This window comes from Melanotaenia boesemani, chromosome 24 (genome assembly GCF_017639745.1).
Source record: "Melanotaenia boesemani isolate fMelBoe1 chromosome 24, fMelBoe1.pri, whole genome shotgun sequence".
In the NCBI taxonomy this organism is placed as follows: domain Eukaryota; kingdom Metazoa; phylum Chordata; class Actinopteri; order Atheriniformes; family Melanotaeniidae; genus Melanotaenia; species Melanotaenia boesemani.
In genome coordinates, this window is record NC_055705.1 from 23562102 (window position 1) to 23590079 (window position 27978).

The 27978-nt window shown below is 39.9% G+C and overlaps 1 protein-coding gene across 1 annotated transcript; it reads right to left on the reverse strand.

Moving 5' to 3' along the window:
- Positions 1–27490, reverse strand: LOC121635413 (dipeptidyl peptidase 4-like). The gene is made up of 26 exons (XM_041978539.1): positions 26949–27490; positions 26766–26853; positions 26408–26500; positions 24536–24627; positions 24321–24395; positions 21179–21231; positions 20956–21028; positions 20724–20844; positions 18625–18779; positions 18429–18526; positions 18196–18325; positions 16866–16901; positions 16606–16704; positions 16461–16531; positions 15100–15153; positions 14812–14921; positions 14660–14707; positions 14487–14585; positions 12267–12336; positions 11988–12182; positions 11733–11787; positions 11504–11603; positions 2213–2271; positions 2061–2133; positions 1911–1984; positions 1–457 (listed from the first exon to the last, which is right to left on the reverse strand). The coding sequence occupies exons 1-26, from the start codon at positions 26949–26951 to the stop codon at positions 365–367; spliced, it is 2217 nt and encodes a 738-aa protein (XP_041834473.1). The 5' UTR covers positions 26952–27490; the 3' UTR covers positions 1–364.
- Positions 27491–27978: the final 488 nt, after the last annotated feature.

Consider the following 27978-nt stretch of genomic DNA (forward strand, 5'->3'; position numbering starts at 1 on the left):
AAAGTTTGTATTATTTAATTACTGATGACATAATAAACATGTATACAGCAAACAGTAAACATTTTAATTTTTAAAAAATGTAATTTTTGTCACATATGTTTTCATCTTTTACGTGTCCATACATACATTTTTCCTCAGGTTAAGACATATTTAAACATGAAATTTTCAAACTAGATAAACTAAATGCTATTTTAATGTAGATTTTGTTAAAACATTTCAGTTACAATTTCCTAATTTTTTCTGATACAATTTTACAGGCACCAACGTGATATTTTGGCTTGTTTTCATTAAGCTCTTCACCCAAAATGAGGATATTTAGACTAACAACAATCTTTTGTTTACATAAAAGAAAAACTGGTGAACTTTATGCAAAGCACCTCTGCAGGAAGTGGCTCATGTGGGTGTAGACGTGCTGATTGGCCGAGCCATCGAGCCCGTGATCCTTGTCCGTGTACCACTGAAAGAAGATCAGAAGTATTTTTAATTTACCATATGTGAAATTACATTAACAAACATCTATTAGAAAAACTTATATAACATTACTCTCTTGAGTTAATGTTGTAAAGCAGTTAAATTTGTTTCTGGTGATGGACGCAAACACGTGGACAATTATTTATGGGTACGTGACAATGACATAACATGGATCTGTGGGATCTCCATGACGACCACAATCGTGGACCAGGACAGATAGAGAAGACAACATGGACAAAAGTAGCCAAGCTGCAGTTGTATATCTGATCTAAGACGACGTCGCATCAACACGCAGCCACGAGGTCTCCAGTCCAGCTTTTGTCCACAGATTCTAAGGAAAGTGTTTACAAGCAAGAAAAAAACCATAAAAATCCCCTACCACTCTTTCCTATTGGTGGAAAATGCACTACATCGACCAATCAGAACATTCTGTGACAACATGACGCAAGAAGTTGTGGGAGGGACCAAAATCAGGTTGAAGTGCTGCCTCCTGGTGGACAGGAGGCCTAACGCACCCTGGACATGTCCAGCCTGCGATGTCCTCTGTCTTCTAGTGGACGGGAACTGGTTTCTGGACTGGAACAAACCATCTTCTGGTGAGAACTGATGGTTTTATAAAATCTTCTATTATGGGTATTCTGCATGATTTGAGGTCCAGTGTGTTAATACAATAGGTCAGGATAAAATATAACTGTAAAATCACACATGTGGTGTGTATACCTTAATAAGGCAGGTAAACTCCTTCTACCGTGCTCGTAAGTCATCAGGTCAGTTGTTGCTGCTGAACCAATGTCCTCCTTTTAAAACTTGATCTGGCTTTTTAGGCCAAAATCAAAGGATTTTAGGGGTTAAATGACCAAACATGTTGACCCATTAATCCGATTGATGCAGCAGCAAACATCCAAAACCTGCAGGATGGCCGCCCTCGAGAACCAGTGTTCTTACGCCAGGCTTAGAGGGTTTTCACTTCACACACAGAGTTGTTTGTCCACTCAGAGACACCGTAGTAAAAATGGTGGCAGCTGCCATGTATGTAGAGAGAAATGCTTCGTTCTAAGGAAAAAACATGAGTTTGTTTTTGTTAAAGTGCTTAAATACCAATAGAAACCCAGTTTTTAATGATAGATTACAGTTTCATGTTACTGAACCCTCCGGTGACTTTATACAAGCAGGTAAGGTGACTCTTGATCCATGTTTGTGTGAACGCATCATTAATTGCTGTAGATTCTGTAAGAAGTTTTAGGGAGTGCACTAAGATAAAAATTGAGAATTGTAATTAGTACTTAATACAAAATTGTGTGAATTTGTGGGATTTTGAAATTGGCAACAAACACGAGTGCAGTTTTTACTACATGGAAATTTTAAGTTGACCACTGAATATTAGAAACTATTACGCATCCCTGCTTTCATTCAACCTACGGCTCGTCCAGGTGACTCACCATGGCTTCAAAGTCCACCTGCTCCTTCACCAAAGCTTCTGAGATCTCGGCCGCCTGCTGGAAATGAACGTTGTCTAGAAAAGCAGACATAGTTTAACGTGGGAAAGTTTGATCTGACGACAGTAAAGTTAAAATTTGTACATAACTCACCATCAGCTGTTCCATGAACCAGGAGATACTGCACTGAGTGGAAGTTCTTGGCCCGGGCCATCACTGTCGTATTCTGCACACAATTACATTTATGTTTAAGCAACGGAACTCTAATGAAGAAATATCTGATAATTCCTGAGCGTCAACCTTACAGCATAGGCATCGGGATTCTCCGACGGCTGCATCATGTAGCGCTCCGTGTAGATCGAATCTGGAATGAACCGAGAATTACTGATAATTCAGTGCAATGTTCTTAAGATGGACTGGTATAGAATGTAAAACACCAGGTCCGTTTACATGGCAACCAAAATTAGATATCTGGCAGTAATCAGATTACTGTAATAATTTGATGTGACGCGTCTATGTGCACTTCTAAAATACGATGTTCAAAAGATCGTTATCTTCACTTACTATTTTGTGGTGACATCACTTCCTGTTAGTTTCAAAATATCTGGACCTTGTTGAACATGGTGGAGCTCATAATCTTAGCATAAGCTGCTAATGTGGGAGCTTACGTTCTTAGCATTAGTTGCTAATATGGGAGCCAACGTTCCTACTGTTAGCTGCTAATGTGGGAGCCTACGGCCTTAGCATTAGTTGCTAATGTGGGAGCCTGCGTTCTTAGCATTAGCTGCTAATGTGGGAGCCTACTACTGTCTACTGTCTTATGGAATGTCCCAATTCAGGGTCTGCACATTTCTCTGTTCTATGTAGGCTACAGAGTGTCATCCGTGGTCTACACACTTCAAGTCTGCTTAACGTTCGTGAAGTGTGACAGCCTACCTAGCCAAGAAGAATTTCCCATAGCAACATAGGACACTTCAGTGGACGTTGAACACCGACCAGTAAAACCCATGGTTAAAAAAAAACCAAACAAAAACACGGTCTGAGGCGGTTTTCCACTTGGTACATGCTTCATTAACCCCTTAAAAATCCACGAATATCAAATATTACCGAATTTTAATGTCACCATTTAACAAACATGTTTTTAATTTAGGCCCTACTTGGTTTTGTAACATTTCCACTAAAGGCAAGGCAGTTTATTTGTACAGCACATTTCATGTACAGGACAATTCAAAGTGCTTTACATAAAACAAAGGCATTACAGATATTTAGAATAGTAAAAGGCATCAACACATAATCACAATAAAATAATAAATTACATTAAAATGATTAAAAGCAAGATAAGTTAAAAAAAGTTAACGTGCAGATTTCATGCATAGGCGCATGAGAAAAGAAATGTTTTTAACCTGGATTTAAAAATGTCTACATTTGGGGAAAGTTTAATCTCTACTGGCAGTTTGTTCCACTTGTTTGCAGCATAACAGCTAAATGCTGCTTCTCCATGTTTAGTCTGGACTCTGGTCTGGACTAGTTGACCAGAGTCTTTGGACCTAAGAGCTCTGCTAGGTTTATATTCTCTGAACATATCACAGATGTATTCTGAGCCTAAACCATTCTGGGATGTAAACCATCAGAAGGGTTTAAATCTATTCTGTGACTGACTGGAAACCAGTATAAACTGGAAACTAGTATAAACTAGAAACCAGTATAAACTGGAAACCAGTGTAAAGGTTTAAAAACTGGTGTGATGTGTTCAGATCTCTTAGTCCTGGTTAAAACTCTAGCAGCAGCGTTTTGGATGAGCTGCAGATGTTTAATGCCCTTTATAGGAAGTCCTGTTAAAAGACCATTACAGTAATCCAGCCTACTGGAGATGAATGCATGGATGAGTTTCTCTTGATCTTTCTGGGAGACTAAACTTTTAATTCTGTTGATGGTAAAAACTAGTCTGCTGGGCTGCAGTCGTCTGGTCACAGAGACATAAAGTTGTGTATCATCTAAAGTGTAGTTGGAAAAAAAAGTACCTTTCTTTATTTTAACAAAACTTTATTGAAACTTTAAATGTAAACTTGTGTGCAATGAATTTTGAGAGAAAAGAGGCCAAGAAGGATGCATCACCAGGAGCCTTCGTTTGAGGCCAAACAAAGTGCGGATTTGAAGGGTGGATTCAGAGATCCTTCGAATTCTGTGAATTGGGGCAGTGCTTGGCGCAACATGATGACGTATGTAGCCGACGAATCCGCACTTCGAAGTGTGCTGACCCTGAATTGGGACACAGCTTGTTGCACAGTGCTGGAATATCAGAGAATCTGTTGCTAGGAAACAGATAATAACAAAAGAAAAAAAAAAAAGAGGGGGGACAGCTGTGCAACTTGTTGCTATGGTGATTCTAGAACATTTTATTTATGTGTGTGGGGGAGGAGCTTGTCACATGTCCTTTGATGATATCAGAATGATGTCATTCCCAGAAACAAATACCAGTTCTTGATGTAAATCTGGGTTAATGTAAAATCTTTGCAGAGAAGTTTGAAGCAGCTCTGAAACAGACCAGTAAGAATGAAACAAGAAAACTTGTTCAGCAACGCAGCAGTGATGAAAGACGAGCCTGAGAGAACTGTTTTCAGCCGGGAAATTAAGGAAGAATCCACCATCAACCCAATTGATGCAGTTTTCAGGTATATGAAGGACCAGATGGAGCGGGATCCTGCCCAAATCCTAACCGATAAGGAGAACAGCAATGCTCTTTTATTACAACAGAATAATTTTCTGATGAATCAAGTGGAATCTCTTAAATACATGTTGAAGGTAAAGGATTTGTTTCTCTCTTGTGAGAAAGAAAGACGAGTGAAAGCTCAGGTCGAGTGCCACCGTCACAAAGAAAAAAATGTACAGCTGGAAAAAATGTTACGGGAAGCTCAGCAGGCCAGACAAGTCCTGGAGGACCAGATCACCGCAAGCCAGGGACAAATGGGTCGACCCACCAACATGTCCCATGAACAGAATATGGACCCGTCACAAAATGCTTCCATCCTCGAAACACTGGAGAAATTAACGAGAAAAGTTGAAGAACAAGCTGCCTCCATATGCAAATTTACCAGTATATTAACAGAGAAGCAGGAGGTGATTGATAGTCCACAGGTCCTGCAGTCTCCCACCAGCACGGATGTCTCCAAGACGCTCATTTCTACTCCTGGAAATGCCAGAACAGAAGTGTTTTCTAAGACACACGAGACAGCAAAGATCAGCCAAGTCGGGGTAATCCCCAAGAGACCAGAACCAGAGAGGTGTACCGACAGGCTGGAGCGTACTGTGGAAAGCAATCACCCTGCAAGATCCCAGGAAGGGAAGAAAATCCATCCTGAGAACCTGTTTGGTTCAGGTGATATGTCTTCAAAAACTGGAGAACCAGGTCGGGAACAGGACTTAGAATTAGTGGAGGAAAACAGCACAGAGTTGGTCTTAGAACCACTGGAGATGTGTAAAAATATCTTTACTAAAGAACAGATGACGAGACGTCGACTCAAATATATGAAAAAAATTGATTACTTTAAAATGAAACCCAAACTTGAGGTAATACAGGAACTTCCAGAAACTGGGACTGAAGAATCAGATCCAGAAGCTGCTCGAATGAAATCCAGACCAGGGCAGCCTTCAATTTGGAGGCGTTTTACAAGGTTTCTTACTCCAGCTTTTCTACGAAAGCAAAGGTCCAGCATCACCTCAGGTACCCGGTCTCCGGCTTAACAAACTGAGCTTCCAAATGAGAGAATACATGTCCCAGATCAGAGAAGCCTTCCATCCCCAAAAGTCATCTTCAAACACAAAGATGATAAAAACAGACAAGAAAAAATGTAAATCTCTTTTCCTCCAGACAACCCATCAATGGCCTGCTTCCTACTTCCTGTCTGTTTTAGATAAACAGTAAAAATGCTTCAAGTTCCTATCTTCTGGTATGAAATATCTAGGTATTCAACTAAATCCAAATCTGGCTGACATAATGATCTCAAATATGGAACCACGCCTCCAGAAAATTAAAATGAACCTGGATAAGTGGGGAAAATTGAAGCTAACATTATGGGGGAAAATTAATATAATTAAAATGGTGGTTGCACCACAATTCAATTATGTCTCCATGATGTTACCAGTCAATATAGCACCACAATTATTTAAACATTATGATAAAACTGTTAAAGACTTTTTATGGGATAAAAAAAAGACCAAGGATTAATATTAAAAAGATGTGGGCACCGAAGGAAATAGGAGGTATGGGTCTACCTAATGTAAGATTATATAATCTGTCATTTGAAATGTCTAGATTAATAAAACATTGGAAGGGGTTAGACCAAGAGCTGAGTTGGATCAAATTGAAAGAGAACTGACTAGCCCGTTTGAACCTCTGGAAGTTCTCTCACATGGTGTAACAACTCCTGGACATAATTATTTTTCAAATCCAGTGCTGTCTTACTCCAAAACAGTTTGGAGAGAAATTCATAAGATATATAATATCTCACACTTAAGACAACCTTATGCCTCTTTATGGCACAATCCAGCCATGCGTATTGGGAAGAAACCTGTCTACTGGAGACAATGGCTTGTAAGGGGGATACGTAAACTGAGCGACTTGAATGTAGGTGGAGTGTTCATGTCCTTTGCTGATATCATGCAAAAATATGCTCTGGAATATAAAGGTAATTTTTGGAAATACTTACAAATAAGAGACAGTATCACAAAGGGTAAATTTTGTCACAGTAAGAATACATTGATGGAAGTTCTGGACCTACCCAGTATAACACACAGAGCAGCCATATTTTACAGAATATTTAATGGTATACGAGAAAATATGTGTAACAATTTGAGGATCATCTGGCAGAAAGACCTAGGGTGTGATCTGAGTGAGGAGGACTGGTTACATGAGAGAGGCAAAGGGGAAATTTATTCAGTATAAGAAACTCATAGATTCTATTTCACCCCCTCAAAATTACATAGAATGGGCTTAATAGGAAATAACCTATGTTGGAAATGTCAGAGTGAAACAGGGACATTCATACATGTGATCTGGGGATGTAAGCTAGTGTACCCATTTTGGGAGAAAATACTGGAACGTATGAGTACATGGCTGGGTGTGACAGTACCTGTATCACCAAGACTGTGTTTATTAGGGGACCACACAGAAATGCCAAACATATCTAAATATGACCGAGGGGCTCTAAAAGTTGGGATAATCACAGCTGCTAGAACAATTTTAAGAGTATGGAAGAGTACAACCGCCCCAGATGTTAAAAAATGGATGGAATTGATGTCAGAAGTTGCATCATATGAATGCATGTTGGCCAGAATTAACAATGAAGAGAAACATTTTAAGAGGACCTGAGAACGTTTCTTTTTGTGAACAGGGTGTATGTGTATATATGAAAAATTGTAGAGGTGACATTGATTAATGTATGTTTTGGTGGTTTCAAGAGGAAAATAAGGAAATGTCGATCTACAGGAGGCCTTTATATATATATATGGTGGTATGCTGGATACTTTGTTATGGTGTCAGTATTTGTGTTCGAGTTTGATTGGAGGTTTATGTGTGTTCGAATAAAAACTTCAATAACGATAAACAGTAAAAATAATAGAAAACACAAAGTGGCTCTATTGAAACCAGGAAAAATCTGAAAGGATCCAACGTCCACCTGAAGGAACATTTAACAAAACCGAAGGCAGACATCACCAAGAAAGCTGGCATCCTGAGGAGAGAAAAAACTCCTCTAACAGCAACGTCTTCTTAACCTGTGAAGCCCGACGGACCCACGGTGGGTCCAACAGGTAGTTTATGTGTGTGAAAAAGTTACTTTAGTGATGTAAGGATATTTTATTTATAATATGTCTTAAAGAAGAATACCTAATGCCACTAAATCAACTCTTCAAGTGCATTTAGTCAACAAAGAATTTGTTTAATAACTTTAAAACACGTATACAACAAACAAGAGCTCCACCATAACCAGTAACACCCGAAACAAAATTCAACACAACGCGTGATCCGTTCACTCCACCCAAACATATTGGGTATCAAATGAAACTAGAAAAGCTGAACTTTCATATGATACCAAGCATAAAAAGATATTCACCAAGCACCTCACGTCAGTCTCAAAACAAACACAAAGCTAACCTTCGCACAGCTTGCCTTATCAGACAGCATGTTTATCACCAAATACACCAAATCCCAAAGCTATTCTCACAAACAGCCACATATTTTATTTCCTTACCTTTTTGTGGTCATTTTCAGTCTGTCCACATTGTTCTTCGACCAAAACTCACAGCGTAGTAATCCATAATGGTGAAACTGAGTCATGCGCTAACATGTCATATGCTCCCATTCACAGCCATTTTCTTGTGGGTCTTGGCAGTGTAAATAAAGTTTGGTCGAATTCTACATCTTACAAGCTTTCTGACGATATCTTACACTTGAACGAGACTTTATCTGTCAGGTATAAATACTTGCGTGTAAACAAAGGAGCATCATTGCCATTTTGCTGCAGTTACGTACGTGGGCGCACCGGAAAGAGCGAATATCGAACAGCGTTCATTTCTTTGCTTCATTATAAATTTTTATCCATTTAGAACGAAGGATAAAAGCCATGAACATGTCCAAGAAATTACAAAGAACCAAATACACCGTGTTGGAAGTTCTGGAGGAAATACAGACACAGCACAATTTGGCACTGTTTGTGTATCCAAGTGGCCAAATAGAAAGTCCGCCTGGTACTATCCACACTAAAACCTGCATAAAAGCTACGAGCTTTGTTCTATTCTCATGAAACTTTGTACAGTTGTAGTCAAGGAGTTGCTGAATCTTTATGTATCTTTATGCACAGAATGATTTCTGTCATGATGTTTTCATCTGTGTACAACAAAACAAAAAAGATTTGCAGAGGATATTTTTTTTGCCTATGGTTTATGACAATTTGAACAGGCATATTAACACTCACAATGTTCTGACACTGGATTTATATTCCATAGGGTCTTACCTATCCATTGAGACCTAAAAATTACATACTCATTGTTGATTTAATTTGGGTAGGTCTGTTCAGGCAAACCACACCTCCAAAAACCCTCGAGCTTAAAGGGTTAAAGCTGGAAAGAGCCGGCGTGTTTCTGCCAAACTGCAGAGCCAGTTTTTACCAAACTTTACACTAGGGCCCAATCGATACGGATCTTTTCAGGCCGATACCGATTCCAATATTTGGCAGAAAAAACATCCAATTACCGATTAATCGGACGATTTTTAAAAAAGACATATTGTATAAATGAACTTCCTTTTTGGTTCATTAATGCTTAAACCAACAAAAATGTGAATTACAGGGAAAAGTTTTTACTGTTTCATAATATTTTGTTCACATACACTACCGTTCAAAAGTCTGGGGTCACTTCCCTGTTGAATCCCATGGCAAAGTGACCCCAAACTTTTGAACGGTAGTGTATGTTTAACTTTACAACAGAAGAATTTCCATAAACATGCAACAAAGCTTTAAATAACTGGGAAATTCAAATATATAATCTTAAAAAGTCAATCTATAAATGTATAAAAATATATATAAGGTGTGTGCCTTATATATGAATGAAGTTAGCTAAACATTATTTATTCAGCCCTCTGATGCCCTTTAATGTTAAATTACATTTTCTTTATGCCAATATTTTCTTTGCCATGAAATATATCATGGCATAAATCATATATGAACCCAAATAAAACCAGATATGCTTTTGTCAAATGTCAAAAATATGTTCTCTTTTATAGAGTTGTATTTTATATTGGTCACAAAAGGTCAGGCAGTAATTGTAACACATAGTCACTGTTACAGCTGTCACGTTAGTATTTCCTGACAGTAAATAATCAATAATCAATAATCCTTGGAGTGAGATTTGGTGGAATCAACCAAAATTCTGTTGCATACACGGTAGCAAGACATAAGACTCCTTAATCATAAAATATAGCACTCAGGAGTAACAAAATATTTAAAAAGATATATAAATACATCTTCAAAGTACCAACAGAAACTTCAAAATAAAACAGGAACCAACTTAACTACAAAAAAGAAGGGATAAAAAGACAAGATCAGAGAGAATTTCACAATAATAATAATTATAATTATTATAAGTATAATAATTAAATAACGTGTGTGCCTTGTCGGACTGGATTTTGGCCTTTTTCAGGGCCTTAATTATCAGTCAGACAGCAGCAAACATGACTCAGTGACATTTATTGTAAAATAAATTTCAACATAATTTTTTTTAAACGTTTGTTGGAGCAAATTTCCAACAATCACTTATAATAATGTCTTTCTGTAAAAATACATATGAGTAAAGTCTGACTATGAGACTTTTATTATGCTGGATTTTTAAGTAAACTTACAACCATATTATTATTATTATTATTATTATTATTATTATCTATTGTTCCATTTACTGCAGCCGTCGTATGTAAGCAGCAGTAACAGCTGGGTTAGCAAATGGAAGAATGAACCAAAATGCTGCTCATTTCATAAACACAGCAGGTCTTTATGGGGGCATGGGCCCCTGTAGAGCCCTATGTCTAGCGACGGCCCTGTCCTCGGTCTCTGTGGGCATAACTTATTGATATACTGATATTTATTACTGAACTAAACAGGAAGCCTTAATTTGAAGATTGTGGGAACTCCAGATGTTTAAACATCAACACAAAAACTTTAATCTAGCAGCAGCAACGTAAACCACTTCCCCAAAACCAGTAACATTTCTACACCTACAGGATCCACCTGCTACACATTTTATCCCTCTGATAGTACCTGATAGTACCAGATAGTACCCGGTAGTATCTGATAGTACCTGGTAGTATCTGATAGTACCTGGTAGCACCCGGTAGTATCTGATAGTACCTGGTAGCACCCGGTAGTATCTGATAGTACCTGGTAGTACCCGGTAGTATCTGATAGTACCTGGTAGTATCTGATAGTACCTGGTAGCACCCGGTAGTATCTGATAGTACCTGGTAGTACCCGGTAGTATCTGATAGTACCCGGTAGTATCTGATAGTACCTGGTAGTACCTGACAGTCTGTCTCCTCCCTAGCTGCACCTCCTCCTCCTCTTTATTTGGCCTCATCACCTCTGCTTTTGTGTTCTGGTAGATGCTCTGATGTTTGATGAAGTTTGTTGTCTTCACACATCAAACTGCATCGTTGCTGTTTGTGGAGCTGAAATATCTCCGCTCATCACCGTGTGTCGGACTGATTAATGAACAGTGGACGAACCGCTGCTGCGACGCGACGCTGCGTCTTTTTGTTAAACACGCCTACAGGCGGAAGAAGAAGTAGTTCCTACCTTTCCTGAAAGTTTAGTTATATAAATGCTGGTATAGGATGAACAGATATTTGCATGTTCTGATAAATTAATCTTGGATTTGCAATAAAATTATATAGAAAATATCTGTCATCACACATTCTGTCTGCTCCCTATGAAAAGCTGTCCTCCTCAAACAAAATATTCAGATTATGCCGTCTACACCATGACTTAAAGATCCGGTAAAGATCAGATTAATGGTGTACATGTAAACGGGCTCATTGAGTTAAAAGATGATACCATAAAATTCCCATTTGGACACCGGAGCGACAGCCATCCCACATTTGAAGACGCCGCTGCCAGAACCGAGGACCATGGAGGTGACGTAGCCCCCGTAAGACTGAGGAGGACGAAGAGCTTGTCAAACATTAACATGTCTTTACAGCCATTTCTTGACCTTTGAACTAGATCTTTACCGTATCTATTCACTTATGTGCTTATTGACTTTTATCAAGTCTTTCCTACTTACCCATCCCCAAATAGCAACCCTGTCTTTGTCAATGAAACCCATTTTGATGAATTCCCTACAAGAAAAAGGACAAACATTTTATTACAGATCAGGAAATCAGTTATCTCTGACTCATCACTTTCCATTTAATCACAACCAGGATGTAATTTGGGACATTTCAGCTGCAGAAACAAGTCAAATCCAGTTCCGTCAACTTTTCCAGGGAAAGATTTATTTGTTTGAGACAGACTGACTTGTCCAAACTGCTCGTCTTACCTGGCTGCTGTTATCTGATCTTCCACCTCATAGGTTCCCAGACGTTTGTAGATTTCATGCATTAGCTCGTCGCCCTGGTAACCGCTTCCTCTGCCGTCAAAGCTTGCGACGATGATGTCCTCAGTGCTGGCCAGGTAAGTGGACCAGCTCACCCGGTATCTGAAGTCCACTTTCTGGCTGCAGGGACCTGCATATCTGGAGGACGGAACAAATTCAGTGACATGAAGAAACGTTTCGCTTGTTGAATGAAATCTGAATAAAATTAAAATGACTTCTTACACATCGATCAGTACAGGATACTTTTTGGATTCATCAAATCCTGGAGGCAAAAACATCTGATACCACAGGTCTGTTAATAAAACGACATGGATTACTCCTTAATGCCTAAAATAATATGTCGTTATATAAAAACAAAATAAATAAATACAGGCAGAAAACAACACACAAAAAAGAATAATGTGATGTAATAATAAATACTGTGTTAATAAAAATAAATAGATACAGTAAAAACACTGAACTAAAATAAAATTAAATATAGGGAAATTAGAAAATTAAGAAAAACTTTACTGAAACTATTTATTATTTCAAGATAAATAATTTAATACATTATAAAAAATATTATATAAATATATCATAAATATATTCTATAAATTTGTTTAATGAATTTATTATAATGAACATTTGTATGATTTATATGAATAAATGATGAATCATCTTCAGACTTTCATCATTTCTTAGTTACAGCCTTGTTTTGAATCCTGCACGTATGACACAGATTTTCCGTTTGCTGAGTCATGAAATGGCTTTCAGATCATTTCTGAAAGACTTCAGGGTCAAACACACACCAGCCAGCAGGTGTTTCATTTAAAAGTTCAGCCTCTCTGCCATCCATCAGCATTAAATCAGTCTTTTTTACAGCTTATTACATTTATTTCCACCTGCGAGTAACGGACAGCGTTACAAACCCCAGCAGGTCCAGGATGTTTAGGTGATCCGGTTTAACTGACCCTGACAGCTGAGATGTCACTAAGCAGCTGGTTGTTTACATGAATGCACATTAGTTAGTAAAAAAGAGGAGCTGCTTTCAGGATTATTCATATCTGTGGGAAATAAACGCAGCAGCTGCAGCCGAGGAACAAATAAAAGAAAAAAGGCTGCCTATGAACAAATTAATCATCAAATCACTGCCTCATATTAACAAATGAAATAATTTATTTATACAGCGCCTGTTCACGACAGTCATCTCAAGGAATTTTTACCCCATAATACACACACACACACACACACACAAATCACAAAAAAACAGCTCTCACTAAAAGCTAAATTTACAAATCTCATAAACCAAATAAAATAGAACGAAATGGAAAACATGTTGGAAGGGCGATATTTCACATTTTTAATTAAATCTTAAATTAACTGAATCAGTTGGTAAAAAATGGCTGAATTAAGTTCCGGCTTACGTTTCCTAAAAATACTGATTTTCTCAAATTCTCTAGGTTCTTTCCTTTTTTTAAACATAAAAATAAAATAGTTGGGAGGTACTCTAAGATACAGAAGCCGAGCGGCCGTTTCTGCTGTTACTCTTTTTTTAATCGTTATAACGAGTCAATTTTCTCGTTATCTTGAGACAGCGAGGGCTTTCTCTCCTAATACCTGGATCATTTATTTCATTAACTCGAGAAAACGAAGTTCGTTGCTCTTTTTACACTCGATCATGTTACTAGATGTGTTTCTATTTCCCGTAGAACAGAACAAAACCTAAATATGGTAATAGAAAACCGGTAATGGAAACTCTGAAAAACCTCTCAAGAATGGCTAAAAGGTTTTTCTGCTCTCGTTAAGCAGTTTTACAGACGTGTTGATATAAAAGTAAATCGTCAAAGTTTCATGGAAACACTTTTTTGGCATTTACAAGTCCCCGGCGTGACATACGGGGTCATGTGACCAGTTCATTTTAAGTAAGGATGGCGTGGTACGAGCAGACCCAGGAGGAGACGGAAATCTTTTTACAAATAATAACTACAAAAAATACAACTGCCATCCTTCATAGCAAAAAAACAGCGAAATGCAGAGTTTTACAAAAGATTCGAAACCTCCTTCCTTCCTCCTCGAAGCGGAGATTTAATGAGAATAACGGCTAACGCGCTAAACACCATTCAGTGGAAACACCTGCAAATCTCAACTGAACTTTGTCAAAGTTTAAGAAGTCTGGCTTTTATTTTGTTAAAAACTGTAACGGAAAGGCAGCTTCTGACCCGTTGACCAGTTAACCTGATTAGCGGCAACATGTTCCTCCGGCTGTTTCGTTTAAATGCCGCCTGCCTTTTCCCGCCCTTTTCTGAGACATTGAATTAAAGATGAATTTAAAATAAAATCTTATTCTAATCTGCTTCTAGTTCAGTTTGTAACAGCATCTCAGGTTTTATACCTTGTAGATGAGTCGTGTACTTAACTACACTGAAATGAAAGAATATACTCGATAAAGTTGAATTTACTTACTGTATTTGCCGAGTTTGATGGTTTCTTGACGCATGGTGGGCATTGAAATTTCAGATATCTCATGTCTAAATGCAGAGTTCTCCTCCAAAACTTTGATCTCTACAAAGACGATAAAAACACGTTTTCTGCCTGATTACAACTTATCAGCGTCATTTTCAAACATCCCGGCTTACGTTTATTGTCCCTGGCGTCCGTGAGAGAATAGAAAGGAATGCCAGGACCTGGAGTGAAAACGACAACAGTATTATTTCTAGAAACTTGACTAAGGAAGCCACAAAGGGACAAATGCTGTGCAGCAGTCAGAAAAAGGAAAGTTAGAACTGACCACTGCAGCTGAGGAGGTAGTAGGACGCAGCGTGGCTGAAATAAGCCGAGTTATATTCACAGTGATCATGAAAAGAACAAGTTAGACACGTCGTTGCTCCGTTTTTCCACCTGAAAACACAAAAACACACTCGTGAGAAATCAGTTTTTAGAAGCTCTAAATTCCTGTCTCTCCAAATTCCTGGATCCAGACGGTGGTCCGGATCACCCCATAAATCCGTCTACATACATGACCTCCACCTTGGCTGAGGACATTTTGCCTACAAAGAGCAGTGAACTAGATCCTTACCGGTAAACATTCCTTCCTCCTGGCTTGCCGTCCTTTTCATTGCTTGAATAATAACTGTGGAGAAGAAGACGAGGCTTCAGTTTTACACTGTGGACGAGGTATTTTTACAGATTTATCCCAGAAATCAGAGCTGGGGAGAGATTTCCTACTCGGATGTTGTTAGAAATGAGAGTCTAATTTGCAGATTATTTTCTGGTGATTATTGATTCTGAGACAGTTATAATGTTTATGATTCTTTCATTCTTCATTGTGATCAAGACTGGTCTCCGTTAAGTAGGACTAATGTAACGGGTAAAAGAATTTACAGGTTCACCTAGTGGGTTATGGTAGGCTACTCAGCGGGTTATGGTGGGTTACTCTGTGGGTTATGGTGGGTTACTCAGTGGGTTATGGTAGGCTACTCAGTGGGTTATGGTAGGCTACTCTGTGGGTTATGGTGGGTTACTCTGTGGGTTATGGTAGGCTACTCAGCTGGTTATGGTGGGTTACTCTGTGGGTTATGGTGGGTTACTCAGCGGGTTATGGTAGGCTACTCAGTGGGTTATGGTAGGCTACTCAGTGGGTTATGGTAGGCTACTCTGTGGGTTATGGTGGGTTACTCTGTGGGTTATGGTAGGCTACTCAGTGGGTTATGGTAGACTACTCTGTGGGTTATGGTGGGTTACTCTGTGGGTTATGGTAGGCTACTCAGTGGGTTATGGTAGGCCTGTGGGTTATTTCTCTGAACTAACGGGTCACTCTGCAGTATCCTCTAAGTGTACGGCATAGAAAGGGTCAGGATACCCACAAATAAGGAGGATAAAGTGGTTTTGATGGATTCTGTTAACAGCTGTGACACCTACATGCCCCTTTCCCTGTGATAATGCCAAATTCTGATTTTTAAAACAGCATCAGTAATAACTAATTAAACAAAAACGTGTTAATGTCACAGCTTGATCCATTACAATTTATTTCAGCTCTATTTGTATGGCACCAGCTTTACAACATCATCTCAGAGCTTTACGGACAAACCAGTTCGAGCCAGTTCATAGTAAATATTAGTGTAGTTAAGGAAAACCAACAGACTGCATCGAAAGGCGACCGTGGAGAGGAAAACTCCCTTTTACCAGGAAGAAAACACCTCTAGCAGAACCCGTTATTTCCACTGATGCATTGATTTGGACAGTCCTAAGTCTTTCTCGTTGGTATCGAGTTCAGTAGTCCACCACTTTTATAAATACCGAGTACGAGTGCAGGCACATCGTACTGGACCGGTAATGGTGAATCAACAACACACATTTGACATTATGATTGTGGATGAAGAAGTAAAGGGGTTTGGTTTGGGGTTTAGGGTTTGGGAACCTCTGCAGACGGTAACTCACACGCTGTCTGCAGTGACTTTCAGGATGTCAATGACTTCCCAGCTCCCCGAGGTGATGGCCGTGGCCACTCCCTGGATGAAAGAGGCAGAGCAAACTGAGTGATGCTGGATGAATCGTTCATGAAGGAAATTTTAGTTTGACCCACTTGAACCACACGATGGATGTGCTTGTACTTGTTGCTGTCGCTCATAAGGAGGTAGTAGCTGTTTTTATCCGCAGCAAATACTGGTTTTGGTGGAGAGAACTAAGAAGAACAATTAGATTAGTTCAGTTCAGACAGTGAGATTAAATCTGTGTAATCTAATGCAACCGGAGATGTCCTATCAGGAAGCCGGGGACAATAACATGGACATCATTTGATGGATTTGTAAACTTAACAAAAGAGAAATTACACACTGAACATACCCGTCCAACCCAGCCGCTGCTTTTTATCTCCAGATGCTGTAAAAAGATAAAGCATGTGTATTTATAGCTGCATGAAGCCACGTTTGATGATGACGTGAAGGCCTTATCAGCCCATAAAACACAAACTCATTATGACACAGAATTACATTAAAAATAACTTTTTCCATCAGATGAGGGAAAGTCTGAATAACAAAGCTGCTGTTAGGCAGCACGGCTGGAAGCAAATGAAGCGTCACCACAAAATTACCACTTATGCCCAACATGTTACTGTGTAAGGAAATCGTGATGTTTAAACAAAGGACGATTATAGAGAGAGAAAAAGCGCTGCCTCTCCTGGGTCCACCTGGGTCCACCTGGGTCCACCTGGTCCACCTGGGTCCACCTGGTCCCACCTGGTCCACCTGGGTCCACCTGTTCCACCTGGGTCCACCTGGGTCCACCTGGTCCACCTGGGTCCACCTGGGTCCACCTGGGTCCACCTGGTCCACCTGGGTCCACCTGGACTCCCAGCAGTCTGACTACCACTAAATGATGACGCCCTTCCTGTTTGAATTCTTGCTTGTGTTGTTCTTACTCTCAGATGTAAGTCGCTTTGGATAAAAGTGTCTGCTAAATGACTGTAGAATAGAATAGAATAGAATAGAATAGAATAGAGTAGAGTAGAATAGAGTAGAATATTTTATGTTTTATTTAAATGACAGCGTTTGCTTCAGTTCATGTTTTATATCTTTTCCAGTTTGTCCTGAAACATCTACGTTGTCAGAAAGTTGTATCTGGACAGATTAGTCCATGTGTGGGTCAGGACGGAGTAACCGAGGAGATGTTTACTAAATCTGTCCACTGGAAGACAGAGGACATCACAGGTTGGACGTGTCCAGGGTGTGTTGGTCCTCCCGTCCACCAGGAGGCGCTTCAACCTGCTTTTGGTGGATTTCGTTCCCTCCTATAACTTTTTCCACCAATAGGAAAGGAGGTGTTTGGGGTTTTGAGGCTTTTCTTCTTGCTTACAAATCGTCTCTTTTTACAGCTTCTTCTGCACCAAACGTGACGAAACTCTACACGGAGAACTATGTTGTAAATTTTTTTTAATCACGACTGGTTTTACTGGTTTATCAACACATTTTGTTGCAATGACAGTAAAGTTCTATTCTATTTTCAAAGCTGGTTTCTAGTTTGAAGTCTGGACTGTGGACAGAAGCTGCACCTGAGACTCCGTGATGCTGCGTCTTGCTGCTTCGTCGCCTTAAATCAGACGTGATCTGGACGCGTCTGTTAACGTCAGAGGGTTAAAGCAACGAATATAAAAGTATTTAATAACGTCAGGATTCACCTCAGCAGGCTCCCAAGCAGATCCACTGAAGTTGTAGATCTGGAGAATGAGGTGGTTTTGTACTCGCTTTAGCCATTGGACAGCCAGCTGATTGTCGGTCACCCAGGTAACGGTTGCCAGGTAGTGCTCACTGCGAGGAATAAATGAATTAATATAAAAAGAATTATTCAGTAAAACCCCCGTTTGTCTCAGGTTTTATTAGAGGTGAAAATTTAATAAAATTATTAATTTACACTGAGCTGAATGAGGCTGGAACAACAACTTCCGTCACTTTTGTTGTGTTTTCAGTGTCCACAACAAAGAGCTTCACTACCGGGTTGGGAGTACCTGCCTGCAACAAGGAAAAATAAGAAATAAAAAACACGGAAAGACACAACAGATTTTTCCAAATACATCTGAAAAATGAGAGTTCATGTCTGGATGTCCCACCTTAGGATAAGGAATGAACACAGTGCTGGGGTACTGGTGCTCGCCATACCAGGTGTACTCTATATTGTGCACCTCAGTGTCATTGAACTCAGCGTAGGCCACGTACTTCCCTCCAGGTGACCACCAGAGGCCCTGATTGGATGAAAACATCTCCTCTGAAGGGGTGAAAGAACCAAAAGGTTAAACTAATTTCTGAAAACATGCTGTCACACCTGCATTGTTTTACCATAAAACGGAGAAAATCTGATATGAGCAAAACATTTGACAATTTCACGAAAAATATTCACTCATCTTGAATTTGTTGGAACAGGGCACCAAAATGCTGGAAGAGTAAGTGGTACTAAACACAACCAGATCGAGGAACGTGCTGAAACTCTTTATGTTCATTTCCAAAAGGTCAGTAACATTAGGTGTTAAAAGAGCACCTTAGAGAGGCAGAGTCTCTCAGAAGTAAAGCTGGACAGAGGTTCAATAATCTGAAAAATACTGTGACATTGTGGAGAAATTTCCAAATAATAAAATAAATAAAATTAATAATTAAGTTGTGAAAACTTTGAATATTTCATCGTTTACAAAAACTCCATATTAGATGCTGGTGATGATCTGCATTAAAAACAGACATGATTCTCTACTGGAAACCACTGCATGGACTCAGGAAACTTCCAGAAACCACTGTCTGTGAACACAGTTCACCCTGAAACCCACAAATGCTCCATCTTGCAGAAAAGAAGCCAGATGTGAGCAGGATCCAGAACCAGCTTCTTCCGTCTTCTCTGGACCAAAGCTCAGATTGATGAAAATGTGAGATCAAATCTGAGAAATGTCCTTTGTTCATGTAAAGATCTGATCATTTAGAGCGACATCTGCTCCCATCTGGACGTTTCTGTCAGGGAAGGCCTTGCAGATTTCAGCAAACAATGCTGAACCACATCTCTAGGTTGTCCGTCGTGTCAAATGACGTCAGTCCTGCCTCTGCTATGGCTGCAGAGTCCAGTCCGTGATCCACACTGTCTGCCGCAGTGAGAACAGGTGAATCCACAGACCGGGGGTGTAGATTCTGTCCTAGATTCATGTCTCCTTTCTTGTCAATCACCTCGGTCCTCCTCAAGTCTAGGGTTCCCAGGGTGTGCGGCTGGAGTCGTCTTCGTGGTGGGGTAGCTTGGGTTGGTGCTCCGGGGCTGCTGCTGAGGGCCCGGGTCTCTGGGCTGCCCTGGTCTGACTCTGACCCGTAGAGGCGTGGTCGCATTTGCACGATCTCACTCACCACTCTTCATCTCTGATCACTCCTCTTCCTCATCCTCTGCTTGCTGACAGTCACTGAGTTGTCCAGTGGGTTTATATACTAAGAGATAATTCTTCTTTTTATTTTTCCTGTGAGTTAGTATCTGGTCGCTGGGCCGACCGCGGCATTCAGGGACCACAGCCAGTGAGCCGTCACCAACCCTAGAAAGTACCCACCATCCCACAGCCCTAAAGGGGAATGAGAGGATGGGGACAGCGGCAGACCCACGGCCCACCACCCCCAGGCCCGCCCAGGACCCCCCCCCCCCCCCCCCCCCCCCACAAGTGCACTTAACCCCGCCCCAACCACACACAGAAACACATGCACACACCTCCATATATTCTTTGTCTGCCAGTATCTTACACCCTGCTGTGAGGTGCTGGATGGTTTCAGGGCCAGCCTGCACCTGGAGTCCTGCCTGGTGTGGTAGACCTGGGCCTCGATTGCCCTGGTACCATTGTTCCTGTGCTGCTATGATTGATTAGTGCCTCTGTATATACACACACACACACACACATATATACATATAAATGTATATATATATATATATATACATTTTTATATATATATATATATATATATATATATATATATATATATATATATATATATAAATATGAGGTAGTACTATATTAGTATTTATAGGTAGGTTGAATCAGCCAACCTGCATCTGGCAGTGATCATGATGCCAGGACAAAAAAAAATCGCTCTGACCAGGTCTCAGGTCAGACACTGAGTAGGAGGTTGTTTCTCTTAAAAAATAATTTAATTAAATTTTCTGAATCTGAATGAATTTCAAACTACATATTCCTCTTACCTTCATACACCCAGTCAGGGATCCCATTAAAGATCTGATTGGTGTCTCCACTAGAAGTAACCTGCTGTGAAGGCGCTTGTGGGCTGGTTTTTATATACACATTATTCCCCCATACAAAGGCCTAGAAATACAAACACACACGTTGAAAGAAAAGGGACAAAAATCCTGGAAAACAGGAGATAAAGTGTTTGTGAAGGGCTGTGTTTGGTAATCTATCTTCCACTGGGCTTACCAGTTTGCTCCCCTCGGGGGCCCAGGAGAAGTACTGGACTTCATCAGGAATGTCAGAAGGACTGATAAACGTGCTGAAAAAGATTCGTGCACCTGGAGTGAATTTTACTCCCTGAAATTTCTGCACTTTAAACAGCATGAGTGGAATTTCCTGCATTATCACACAAGCATAAACATACAACTTCAGTCAGATGAAAAGTGTAAAATATTGTTGGTATACTCACTCCAACGTCTGGTCATACAGTGAATATGAGGCTGTGAATGAATGTCTCCACAGCTGAGGGAAAACAGATAAATCAGGTTTCTGTGTGATCACTCAGCAGCTTTTAATATGCATCAGATTCAGAGGCAGGTATTATCTGATTAAACATGAAGGATTCTAGCGCGGGTATGACACCATGCTTTTCAAAAATTTGATATAAAAAGAGCAAGCTAAATGTATTAATCCTGAACACCTAAATTCATTTAAAATATTATAGAAACAAAATGAATACAGTAAAAAAAATAAGGAAAGAAATAATAAAAAGAAAAAATAAAATTAACTGCAGTTATATATAAAATAAAACTCTTACAATGAATAATAAATAAATAATTAAAATCCAGAAAAATGAAAGGAAATATAAAATTAAAATAATAAAAAATTTGAATAAATAATAAAAAAATAGTAAATACAGATAAATCAAAAATATCATATAATATTTAAATCAAACAAAATGAAGAAAGCATCTAAAAGGCAATGCATAAATAAAAATTATGTATTAAATAATATGAATAAAATAAATATTTTAAAAGTAAATACATTAATAGTTGTAAATGAAATAAGTATATAAATAAATAATTCAAATAAAAATAAATTGTACAGTTTTATTCTACAGTCATTTACCAGACGCTTTTCTCCAGTTTGGTAGATGGTTCCACCACCGGGGAACAACAGAGGAGAAGAGTCTAGCTACTGATGTGGCGCCACCTTGTGGTGGGAGCACTAGGCGTCTTTCACTGGCAGAGCGTAACTGTGGAGAGGGAGTGTAGCTCTGGATTAAGGAGTGGAGGTAGACTGGAGCCGTTTGGGTTATTGTTTTGTAAGCCAGAAGCAGAGCTTTGAATCTGATGCGCTGCAACTGGAAGCCAGTGGAGAGCGATTAGCAGCGGAGTGACATGAGCTCTTTTGGGCTGGTTGAAGACCAGACGTGCTGCTGCGTTCTGGATCATCTGCAGAGGTTTAACTGAGCATGCAGGCAGGCCAGCCAGTAAGGAGTTGCAGTAGTCAAAGCGTGAAATGACCAGAGCCTGGACCAGGAGCTGGACCGTGTGTTCAGTCATGTAGGGTCTGATCCTCCTGATGTTGTAGAGAGCAAATCGGCAAGACCGAGTAACCGAGGCAACATGGTCCTTAAAGGTCAGCTGGTTGTCTACCATGACACCAAGATTCCTGGTAGAAGACGTAGATACAAGCGTGATGGAGTCAAGCTGCACGCTTATCTGTGGCGGTAAGGAAGGATTGGCTGGAAAGACAATGAGATTTAGCTGAAGGTGGCGATCCTTCATCCATACGGAGATATCAGAAACATGCTGATATTCACATTGAGACGTTGTGTCGTCAGGTGGGAAAGAAAGGAAAAGCTGAGTGTCATCTGCATAGCAGTGGTAGGAGAAACCATGAGAGCTAAATGATGCACCGAGTGAGGAGGTGTATAGTGAAAAGAGAAGAGGGCCGAGCACCGAGCCCTGAGGTACCCCTGTTGTCAGCCCATGTGATCTGGACACGCCCCCTCACCAAGATACTCTGAAGGCTCTTCCTGTGAGGTAGAACATAAACCACGAGAAGGACAGATCCTGAGATACCAAGCTCCGAGAGTTTGGAGAACAGTATATGATGGTTGAGCGTGTCTAAGGCAGCAGACAGGTCCAGCAGTATAAGGACTGAGGATTGACCAGTGGATCTGGCAACCCGTAGGGAATCAGTAACTGACAGGAGAGCAGTTTCAGTAGAGCGGCCTTGTCTATAGCCAGACTGATATGGATCTAACAGGTTGTTGTCTTGGAGGAACTGTGAGACCTGACAGAAGACGGCAAGCTCTAGTAATTTAGACATGAATGGAAGCAATGAGACCGGCCGGTAGTTTCCAGCCTGGGCTGGGTTGAGTGTGGGTTTCTTCAGCAGCGGGGGAACCCGAGCTTGCTTGAAGGCAGAAGGAAAGACACCGGATTTAAGGGAGGAGGTGATAATATGAGTTACTGCAGGTTTGATTGTAGGTAAAATGCTCTGCAGGATGTCAGAGGGAACAGGATCAAGAGGACAGGTCGTGGGTTTTGAGTTGACTAGAAGTTTAGAGACTTGGTCCTCATTTAGAGAGCGGAAGGAGCAGAGTGAGGCACCAGTAGCTGGTTTGGTAAGGCTGAGCTGGTCCGGCTCAGTGAATTGGTTACTGATGGTAGTGACCTTTTCAGTGAAGTAGGAAGCAAACATTTGAATAAAATAATTCAAATAAAATTATATTTGTTTCTTTTTGTTTTTTTTTAAGGAAGCCGTTCTTTACAAATTTGCAACAATGACCAAAATAGTTTGGAGCCTTCACGTTTATCAGGACTTTGCTTAGTTGTGTAACAAAGTTTAAATGTCAGTTTTGCTGGTAAATCTCTTAAAATAATAGCTGCCAAGACATTTTCATTTGGAGCTAACCGATGAAAAAGTTAAGGTCAGTCATGATGGTGATATTTGCAGAGGCCGAAATCTTTAGAGCTGCTACATGACTTAAAAAATTTGAGAACCATTGATATCGACCCGTTTGGTGTTTGGAAACCTTCTTTTAAATGCTGCATAAGCTAACCAGACCACCATATATTTTCTATAGATGAATGAATTAGCATTAGCTAGCATAAGCTAATCAGAGCACCATATATTTTCTATAGAGGAATGAACAATTATTTTATTACATTTTATTATAAACAATGAACAGTTATTTTATTATATTATTTATTTCCCTGTTGATTCTTGTATTTTTATTGTTGCTTTGTCCATTTATGTACAGCACTTTGTTTCAACTGTGGTAGCTTTAAAGGGCTTTATAAATAAAGTTGAGTTGAGTGTTAGCTAGCTTAAGCTAATCAGACCACCACACATTTTCTATGAAGGAATTAATTAGCGTTAGCTAGCAACTATCACTAATTATGATTGTCTGTTTACATAACTTCTCAGAAATAAGTCAGACATTACTCGGTACCTCAGTAGTCTCTTCAAATACTTTTTTATTTATGTTTAACTATTTTTATTTTGAAGTAAGCTTCTCTAAGTTGAGAATCATTTCTGACTTTTCTTCCTACCTCTGATCACATTTTACACCTAATGTGAGGAAATTTTCAGCGTACCTTGCTGTAGTTGCTCATGAATGCAACATACTTGTGGTCAGCCGACAGCTGGTAATCATGAGCTCCTATCTCATCCTGTGTTTCGGAAAAAGAGAAAGTGTGAGTTACATAGATGCAGAAAAAGGTGTGGATGCATGTGCAGGAATCATGAAGTATCACCAGCTTCATGCAGACAGATAAGAACCTGATGGATGAAGTCGAGGAGGGTGACTTACAAACTTCTCACTGCTCAAGAATTCAGTGACTTCATCTCTGGTCACGTCGTAGAGGAAGACAGAGCCCTTGGATTTATGCAGATATTCATGATCTGTGGAGAAAAATCACAAAAGAAAACACAGGAAAGTAAAAACTGAGCATTTATACTCTAATAAGAGTGGACAACAAATGTTTAAATGTTGAGTAATGCATGACTCATGATGACTTAATGCTGGATGAGTTGATTTTATTGGCTGGTTAAGACGGCACAGCCTCTCTGGAGAGGCTTTCATATCTAGACAATATCTCTGATTGATGAGGTGCTTTTGGGACACAAAGTGTAATAAGTGGAGCCCCTCAGTTAACAATGAGTCCCAGGAACTTTTTTTTCTTCCTGCAAACAGAAATGGTGAACTAACAGTGGGTTAACAGATAAAAAACAAAAGAAGAAAAGTTCCTTGTAAGTTCCCTGAACTGGAGTCTGTGGCAGATGAGTCTGAGGGGAGGATGCAGAGGAAGTCCTCAGTCTCATGGACGTGGTCTCTCACCGCTGCAGCCCCACTGACGTCCCATCAGAGCTCTTCCAGCCGTAGACTGAGACCAGCGAGGAGCTCCACAGATCGCCACCAGAGGCCTTTCCTACCTGAGGCTATCAGACTTTATGACTCCTCCCCCTTCAGCAGCAGGGAAACTTAAAACTTTGAAAACTTACTGTAAATAAGAACTGCCATATTTATCTTCTCAAACCCGTTCATAACCATAATGTATCTGTACTTATCTGTTCATAACGCGCATTAGTCTCTAACAACTTACTTCAGGATTAATGGAGTTGTTTGTATTTGTATTTGTAAGGTGATGTTTTGTTTTTAAGGCTAATGCTAACAGCTAATGTTTACCCTGCTAATACTCTTTTAAATCTTTTCATGGATCTTTATTTTTAACCTTTTAAACCCTGAGGTTCCCCAGTTGGGGAACTTTTATCCCATTTCCACCCATTAAATAAACCCTGAGCTAGGTGACGTATGATTGTTTGTTCCAGTTTTCTTCCAAGTTGTTTTCTGAATTTATTTTTGCTGGAAATGTCGGAGGGACCATTTGTTTTCTGAACGAAAAAGTCGTCACTTGCAGCACGCCCCAAGATTCCAGATTTAAAGATGGCTGCGCCCGGTACCACCTGTAATCCATCTTCAACCAATTTCTTTCTAATGTGTTTGGTATCCACTACGTTTAGTGTAAAGACCACCGAGTTGTTTTTATTGGTAATTACGTTGTTATTGTGGGGTTGTTCACATAAACATCTGTGTTTTGTTAATCATTATCACAGCAGCATAAAAGCCGACCAGAAGAAGAAAGCAGAATTTATTACTAACAGAACTTTGTAGAAATAACACACAGACCAACAGTGACCAAACCTTTTCTCATCTCATCGTTCTCTCAAGTCTTGGCTTTCAGGAGAAAAATATTGTTATTGAAACAAACACACAACAGAAACTATTTCCATGTTTCCACTTTTTCCTCATTTCCAGTTATTCCTGCTACTATTTACCTGCTATCCTCACTAAACCAACTCCAGCTCAGGGCCCCATAAAGCATCAGGCCGCCCCTGCTTGTCCATCACAATGCTTGTTTGTTGACACTAATTCATGTGACTAAGTTGAATAGTTCTTCCACTTTCCCTTTCCTATTTTTTTATATTTATAATAGACCAACATGGTGGACATGACTCACTGACACCGGGCGTGAATGAACAAACCCTGAATGCGGTGATCAGTCTGGTGAATTAGTAACCAGAAGAAAGAAAAATGACACATGAAAAATATCTGCGATTACACATTTACAGTTTCACAGGCCAGTACACACCTGGCGGTGTCATCATATCTAACATCTCCCACCTGAGATCCACCTCATGTTGTAGGACTTTGGTTTCAGTGAACTGTTGAAGACATCCTGCAAGGTGAAAGTTCTCCTGCTGGCCTCCTCCTTCTCTGAAACAACATATTTGAAAAGTTGAAGACACACAAACAAACCGGAGAAATGTTCCAAACACTGTTGCTTTAAAATAGATGCTTCTAACGGGATGTTTGAAAGGATAAATCTAAATTTCTCTTAGACTAAAATGCCATTTATGACGAGCTAAACGCGCTTTTCACAAGAACTTAATTAAACTGGAATGTAGAGGGATTGTGCGTAATGACGCGCGCGTAAAGAAGCGCGTCTCATCAACACGTGAACTGCTCAGAAACAACTCACCCCTTAGAAATATAACCGTAGGCACCACTATCAAGATGACGACCACCGTAACCCCAAAGACCCCGAGGACCACCTTGGCGATGGAAACCTGTTCAGGATTGAAGGGACAAAGAGTCAGAAAGCGGCTCAGCGCGAGGCGCACCCGCGCCAACATCCACGCGTGAGTCTGAACGAACCACTGACCATGATTTCTGTTTAAAACCCAGAAGCTGAAGTGTTTAACACAACTTCACCGGTCCAGCTCTGCACGCGCGGAGAACTAAGTTATGAGCGCGCGTCGCTGTTAAATATTATCTCAGTTCCAAAGGTGCGACACGCTCAGCGGAGTAAAGTTCTTCAGTTTGATGCTGGGCCAGTGTTATGAGGAAGTGTGTTCCCCAGACTGTCCGCTGCTCACATGTCACGTTTCCAGCATCTCAGTGTGAGAAACATTTTATTCAGGTTTGCAGCTCAGACTTTTCATTCTCTCTGGAAACACATTTATTTATGCTGCGGCATTTCTCTGCAGATCAAAGTTTAAAACTCGCTTTCACCAGACTTCAGTCACACTTTGTAAAGCGGGAAAAGTTACGGCGAAGCTGCGAAGGGAAAACTCCTGATGTGGAGCCGGAAGTGAGAAATGGTGCTTAGCAGACAACAGACAAATAAACCAGCTGGACACGAGATAAACAAATTCCTCTTCCCGTCCAGGCATGTTGGAGACAAAATTCAGTTCAGTTCAATTAATTTCAGTTCAACTCAGTTTAATTAAATGTTCCATTCATCATTCGTTAATTAAACCCTTTAGAAGTTTTTATGGTATGCTGTTAACGAGAAGAAAATGTTGAAAATAAACCAGAGTTTACAGTGACAATAAAACTTTTACAATGAACTATAACTGATATATATACACACACACACACATATATATATATATATATATATATATATATACACACACACACACACATATATATATATATATATATATATAGGCTATATATATGTATGTGTGTGTGTGTGTGTGTGTGTGTGTGTGTGTGTGTGTGTACTATATCTCATATGTCTGCTCTTTATTTCTTTATAGTAGGGTTGTGTGATGTTGTACAAACACTTTCTAACGTGAAGATAACGTCTTGTCTTCCGCGGTATCAAGTATAACCATAGACTTAGACTTATATAAAGATGGGCGGAGCATCCATGATGTCACCCGTAGGTTTCTGAAAAGCTAAAG

Bases quoted from the DNA above. Each gene is read 5' to 3' on its own strand.
- LOC121635413 (XM_041978539.1), bottom strand. The intron at 24,396-24,535 runs GTAAGTCACCCT...TCCGAAACACAG, and splicing joins TCTTGAGCAGTGAGAAGTTT to GATGAGATAGGAGCTCATGA. The intron at 14,586-14,659 runs GTAAGCCGGGAT...TCGTCTTTGTAG, and splicing joins GGACGCCAGGGACAATAAAC to AGATCAAAGTTTTGGAGGAG.